This window comes from Miniopterus natalensis, chromosome 2 (genome assembly GCF_054644295.1).
Source record: "Miniopterus natalensis isolate mMinNat1 chromosome 2, mMinNat1.hap1, whole genome shotgun sequence".
In the NCBI taxonomy this organism is placed as follows: Eukaryota; Metazoa; Chordata; class Mammalia; order Chiroptera; family Miniopteridae; genus Miniopterus; species Miniopterus natalensis.
This window is the reverse complement of record NC_142082.1, coordinates 13,319,228-13,326,292: the sequence shown is the minus strand read 5'-3', so window position 1 is coordinate 13,326,292 and position 7,065 is coordinate 13,319,228. Positions and strand designations below refer to the sequence as shown.

General features: G+C 42.3%; 1 protein-coding gene across 8 annotated transcripts in view; it reads right to left on the bottom strand.

Annotated features, from left to right (window-relative positions):
- Positions 1 to 484: 484 nt before the first annotated feature.
- The window catches only part of DLC1 (DLC1 Rho GTPase activating protein), a 322,808-nt gene continuing 316,227 nt past the window's right edge, over positions 485 to 7,065 (bottom strand). For all 8 annotated transcript variants that reach the window (XM_087814132.1, XM_087814133.1, XM_087814134.1 and 5 more), the window contains 4 exons: positions 6,460 to 6,678; positions 4,963 to 5,180; positions 4,034 to 4,207; positions 485 to 3,042 (listed from right to left, as the gene is read on the bottom strand). In XM_087814132.1, the coding sequence (XP_087670258.1) occupies positions 2,922 to 3,042; positions 4,034 to 4,207; positions 4,963 to 5,180; positions 6,460 to 6,678 (732 nt within the window). In that variant the 3' untranslated portion in view covers positions 485 to 2,921. The remainder of the gene's footprint in view (positions 3,043 to 4,033; positions 4,208 to 4,962; positions 5,181 to 6,459; positions 6,679 to 7,065) is intronic.

The window sequence follows — 7,065 nt, the reverse complement described above, 5'->3', positions numbered from 1 at the left end:
TTTCTCTGCCTGGCTTATTTCACTTACGTAATTTTCTCCAGGTCCATCCATACTGTCCCAAAGGGTACAAGAACCTTCTTTACAGCTGCGTAGTATTCCATGGTGTACATGTCCCACAGCTTTTTTATCCACTCAGCTACTGATGGGCACTTGGGCTGTAGGGCTTACTCTTTATTGGTGAATTTAAAACAGAAGGGCAAGAATTTAAAGCACAGTGAAGAGAAAAAAGCAAGTAGCCCAAATGGTCAGTTACCAAAATCAAGATCTCCTAAACAAAGGAGACTGGGAGGGGGAGGTGGCCTGTCTCTTTTAGTCCTGTGGCTGGCAGTGTGTTCCTACTTTGAACTTTAAGATTCCATGAGGTTTAACAATTTCCAGTCTCTTCAATCACAAAACGGGCAGTGATGAGCCAAAAGGAGGGCTTAAGATAGGTGGCACCCTGGATTCTCTTTTCAAGTAACAGAAGCAAATTCAATGAATCCCATTTAGCAAGTAATCAATTTATTAGGTGCCTACAAGTACAAACACTGAAAGCTGCTGTAGGGGAGTCTAAGGATGTGCTGGAGAAGAGCCCTGCTCTCAGAGCGTACAATCTAGGCCGCTAGTCACAATGAGGAATTGTGGCAATATCACTCTAGGCGACAGTAAGCAGAGTTCTTGCAAATGTTCGCGTCCTTTAAAATCTCCTGTTGGACATGGAAATCCTTTCAACAGGAAGGCCAAACAGTGGGAAAGCGGCCTTTTGTGGAATGAATCGGCGACCTTGGCTTTGCTTATGAGCATCTTTCTGTAGCTGTTGCTTGTTCTTGTAACTTTCTCGGCATCATTTCCTAACGACCTTCGGAGAGCATCTCCACGCTTCCCGAACCTTCACCAGGTTTCCTGTTTGTTAGCGAGTGGCTCAGCTGCAGTTTGGCCTTGGAATGATTTACGGTCTGATTTTCCCTTCAGCAACTCCACGCTTTCACTTTGGTTGATGCTAGAATGATCTGCCTTGCAGTCCGAGGTTTTCGGGGGGGGGGGGGGGTAGTGAGATGCAATGCAAAGGAGAGCAGGCCAGACTTTTCCCTTAAACATTTAATAGTGCACTTATCGATTATATTCTGTACAGATACAGAGCACATATAAACCTCTTCTTTTATTTACTTTTTTCTCTTAGACTGTATTCATGAAAAGTGTATTTACATTAGGAAAAAAAAAAGCCTTGAGGTACAAAACCCAAAAGAATATCTGAGGTATAAATACAAGTATATTTTAAATAATAATCTTTATCATGCTTAATCTATGTTTTGAAAGCACAGTGGACATGTGTACATGTGTCTTAATAGAATGGTATATACAACATACAATCTTACAAATCTGAAAGCCATTAAAATTGAATATACAAGAATATCTTCATGAAAAACACTGATATCCAAAATACTCAAATTTTAACACTCTAATCCAGCCCCACCAATTCTTCAAAGAACCTTTGAAATAACACTGACAATGGTAGCTAAATTATGTTAAAACAAAATAAAAATCCTTCTTACAACCCTCATTCATACGTTATTCACTTTGATCCATGCTAAATAAATTCACTAATACTGTCTCTTGAGTCAACCTTTACCATTACAGTAAAACCTGTATAAAGACCACCCTTCCAAAAAACTGTGCTGGGATTTTGCTTTTGTTTTTTACTATGAAACCTATTTGCCATCACCATGAAAATATATTCCAAGGGCATCATTATAAAGGAAAAGAAAAAGAAAATATAGGAAAATCAAAGCAAAAAAAAAAAAAAATCATAAAACCAGAAAACCTATTTGCTGTTAAGGGTAAATCCAATTAATAAGCCTGTTAAGCTTTCAGAAATACTGTTAATAACAACAACTTTTGTGGTTGGGTTATATTTACAGGGATTTCCTTGAGACATACTTAGCTTCCTATGTTCCCATACATAGCGTGTCTTAAAGAGTTTCTGTGATACACATGAAAATGCAAAGAATTCAGACAAGTAAAACATTCTGATGCTTGATTCAGGAGTAAATGATAGAGTGTTCAGTTTTTACATCTCAACTATTTAGAAAAAACAAAGCAAAACTGTGCTTTGGAACTAGTAAGGGGGAGTTCTTTTTCATCCCTTTAATCTAACCTGGTTAAAAACAACATCACTATTTGCAACTGGATCTGCAGATAAACTGTGTTTGAAATGGGCTATCAGAGTAAATTTACTATAATTACTGTTCAGGTAAAGGAGAGGTTGATAGAGGATTCTGTTTAATAAAACATAAAAAATAAATGGACAAGGGTAGGCTGCCAAACCCCCCAAAATAAAAGGGTTCCCTTTCTGGATGGATCCATGGGTAGTCAGATATTTCAGGTTAAACTGAATCTGATACATCAAAATCCTTCTTGGATGCATCTCAGTGTGCCAGACACTGCATCCCAACTTACACATCTATGCCATTCAACCAGCAACAAACAGACATACACACACTTCTCTGTGCAAACCTTTCTCTGCTCATCTCAGTGAGAAAACATGTCAAAGAGTACCAACTATTCCAGTGGCTACACCAGTCCCTCAACACGCTGCAAACAAAATGACATAGGTACACATACACCAGTATCACAAGAGAATGAAGTATCTTCATCATCTTCCATAATGTATTTATAAGAGTTTTGCTTCTCAGAAGCAATTCGCGTAAGAATACATTTTTTTTTTTTTTTGCACAGTCATATATTCCAGTCAAGGTCTTTAACACAGACCTTAAACAAACAGGAAGCAGCTTTAAAAATGTATCAAACAGCTAAAGTCAATTCCTCTACTCCAACTTGTAGTCTTGTTTCAGAATTAGACGCAGAACCCGTTCTTCCAAGGACTGGCAAGGGTTCCGGAAACAAACTCCCGGATGGTGGACATGGCTGCTCTGCCTCAGTGATCACCTGGATTTGGTGTCTTTGCTCTCAGTGTTCTGATGACAGAAAGAGTCTCGGATCTTTACAACTTCAGCTGCGCACAAATGTCCGAAAGACTTTGTGTACCACTCTGGCATGTGGCCCCTAGGACAGAAAGGAAAAGCAGATGAATTATTGGAGTTGCAAAGAGACTTCCACTTCTTGATCAGCAAATGTGTAAGTAAAGATTACTTGTATTACTCCAATGTAAGCTCCTAGCTCCTCCATCACACACTTGGAACTAGAAGTTTCTCAAGAAACTACGTACTGAGTGCAGATACTCAGTAAAACTGTTCAGGGAAAACTTTGGGCATATATAACAACAGAGCACACAGATACCTGGAGAAGTACTGAGATGGAAAGATTCAAATGGGAATTTATTTAACACGAGAGCCACCTGAAAAGAGTTTTCAGAGGTTCAATTTTTTTAAAACTGATTTTAGAGAGAAAGGAAGGGGTGGGGTGGAGAGGGGGAGAGAGGGGGAGAGGGGGATAGGGGGAGAGGGAGAGAGAGAGAGAGAGAGAGAGACATCGATCAGTTGCCTCTCCTATGCACCCTGACTGGGGAATGAACCCACAACCTGGGCATGTGCCCTGACCAGTTGAACCAGCAACCTTTTGGTGTAAGGGATGACCTTCAATCAACTGAGCTACACTGGCCAGGGCCAGAAGTTCGTTTGTTTTTGTCTGTAATGCTGCATTTCACTAATTTTCTGATACTAATACACATTGGTCCATAGAAAAGATTATAGGCCCAATGAATTATTAAAAGGGCATGTCACATTATTCGGACACCTTTGACTGTAAAATGAGAAACATCTGCTTGTTTGTCCAAACTCGCATTTCCTGTGGCTTTAAATTCATGGCAGAACCACCATATCCACACTACTTTAGTGCCACATTTTCTAAAGGATCAAAGTTAGGATGTGGTATCCAAAGGCCAAGAAATAGGAAGGTGTTACTTAATAAGCACCACTCTTCATGGAGTAACCAAGATACAACATGTATGCATTTAAGCCACTTTGCATCTGACAAAAAGTCTCAAATCTTCTTCATGACCCTCACACCATGTCAAAAAATCAGAATCAACATGTACCTTAAGTCAGCTCTGCACATGTAGGTGAGTTTGGATTTCCCTGACCCGCAGGGTTCGATCAGATACCTGGACAGGAGCACGTTGGCCCTCACCCCTACCACAGGTGCCTGGTCGTGATCCACGGATGTGAGTAAAAGGGCACAGGCCCCCTTGGGTAAGTTAGTTCTCCATGTCCTGTAGAGACAAAACCAGAGGGAAAAAATAAAATTTCCCGGAAGCCAAGTTGAAAATGGGGCCTTAATCTTAGAGTCAGCTGAAGGACGGGATGGGTGGCCGTGCTGTGTGACCCAGCCCTGTGTGGACGGCATCCTCTCCACTACTGTGCAAGGACTCCTGAATGATAGCTCTGTACAGAGCCACGTCTCCAAAGGTTGTTTATGCTCAACATAGTCAGCTCTTTTGAGGAGAACCAATCTGAAGTGTGACGAAAACCATTTTTACATTTCACAGCTGTATGAGAGGATAAACATCCAAATGAGGGTTGCTCTGTTGGAAAAGTTCTGGACAAATGATGTGACAATTCTTCAAAGATTCTTGGAATTCCTCTTTTAATAATGTCTCCAGAGAATTATGAATTCGATATAAATCAGCTTCAACCATAGCTCACTTGGAACTGAATGTTATTTCCTGGCTTATGCATCCATCAGCTATTTCTACCTAGGACATCTATCCTAAAAGGGGCAAGAATCTGTTACCACGGAGCATATTCAATTAAATGCACCTCTCTTTCTGAGATCAGTTTTGAAAGAGTCCAAACCATTTCAGGAATGAACACACTATTGAAATAAAAGTAGATATATTTTTCGTATTTGTAAGGGTTCAACACTTTTATGGAGGCATACATTTTATTTGCAGTAATTTTACCATCTCATAATATTCAGTGACACACAGGTCGTCCTCACTACAATAATCAATTTGGAAGCTCTCACCTCAGAACGACGTAGTCCCGAGCGGGGTGGGGTGCCATACTGTTCTGAACATACTGGTAAATTTCAGTTTGACTGTCCAGGATTTCAATCACTTTTGAATCCAACAGGTCTACATCCCAGAGGTGCTGCTCTTTAAGTAGGCGCTTCAAGATTTCCTCGGGGGTAGCAGGGACTTCGATGGTTGACCTCCAAAGCCTCAGAGGAGGTCCTTCACTCACCTGAAAAGAGGATGTGTTTTTCAGTGCTAAGGCAATCCATACACACACCTAGACTTTAAAGGCAAATCGCGCCCGGCCTGGCCCGCATATCTCAGTGGTTGAGCATCCACCTATGATCCAGGAGATCTTGGTTCATTCAATTCAAAGCACATGCCTGGGTTTCGGGCTCAATCCCCAGTAGGGGGCGTGCAGGAGGCAGCCGATCAATGACTCTCATCACTGATGTTTCTCTCTCTCTCCCTCTCCCTTCTTCTCTCTGAAATCAATAAAGACATATTTAAAAAAAAAAATAAAGGCAAATCACTAGCTGGGTATATGGTCATCTGTTTGGAGGCTAATAATTACCTATGGCTTTAACAGGCTGCCACCCCAAGTACATTCCAGGGTTAGGCCAGAAAGTGAACAGAACCAGTGGTGTCATTTCAGGTCAAAATCGTTCCATCTATATTCCTGGGACCCATATTAGGGTCAGTGAAATAAAGTAGGGCCCTTTATTTGCACCCCAAAGCCTGCATGGCCATCCAAATTGCCCTCACGGTCTTATTTCTTTTCAAGGTGGTGGAGACAGAATCAACAAATACCTGCGATGGGCCTATCCTGCTAAACCACAACACATGCGTCTGCCCTCATAGGGCTTTCAGTCCCAACAAGTCAATTTTTCCCCCAAGTGCTTCCTACTCTTCAAAGGGCCAAGAGCAGAGTGGAGCCCAGCAAGTGTTGCTCAGTGGCTGAGTATTGACCCATGAACCAGGAGGTCACAGTTTGATTTCTGGTCGGGGCACATGCTCGGGTTGCAGGCTGGACCCTCAGTAGGGGGCGTGCAGAGGCAGCCAATCAATGACTCTCTCATACTTGCGTTTCTATCCCTCTCTCTCTCTCTCTGAAATCAATAAAAATATATTAAAAAAAGAAAAAGAACAAAGAGTGTAGAGTGGAGTGTGCAAGGGGATTCTGACCAAATTAAAAGTCTAGGCAGGTTACATAAGGCCCTAAAGCCCAATACCACTAGAGAAACACTCCAGGGAACTCTAGTGTGATTCTGTGGGAGCACTGCATTAGCTGTTTTGATTCTTCTGACGAGCGCTGGGTAAGTATTCCTCACTGGGCTGGTTTCCGCTCTTACCTGGGGAATCTGAATCACCTGGCTGCCCAGCTCTGCTAAAAAGGGAATGGGTGCCAGATCCCCACGGAGAGCTGTGTTGGTAACAGGATCTCATCTCTGATGAACCCAAGCCCTGACCCCTGGAACTCAACGGCTGACAACAGGGAGATGACTTACCTTCTTATAGGACAGCTCGGCCTGCTCTGAGGTAGAGCAGCTGACCCAACCTTTAAACTTCTCTTTGACCTCCTTAAACAGGCCGTCCACGCACTCCTGGAGGAAGTGTTGGTAGTCAGCTGACTCGTCGTTACAAAGGCGTCCTAATGCTTCTAGAGTGAGGGGCTTCAGTTCTTGCTCGGTGTAGGAATTGCGACATCGGCTCATTTCCTCAGGAACCTGTGAGGGACAAGAGACCAAAAGGAGGTTGATCCGCCTGTGTCCATTCTCATTGCCCATCAATGGAAGCGTCAGAGCACAAACAATGGGTTAGACCCTCAGGGTGGCACAGACAGTCCAACACCTGTTCCCAACAGATGGAGGATGTCCCTACCCACCTCACACGGTATCACGAGGAAACAATCAATCTTCATAAAAAGGTATCTAAACAGCTTATTCTCATGTAAGGTATCTGAAAAGTCACTGTAGCAGGGTAAATGACTAAATAGGGCTTATAGTGAGGAAGACACGTGTCTCAGATACAGAATTTATTTCAGGTAATTTGTTGCTTTTTTAAGGGGTATGGAGGTCAGCAATTTCATTAAACATACTAACTCTAATGAACTT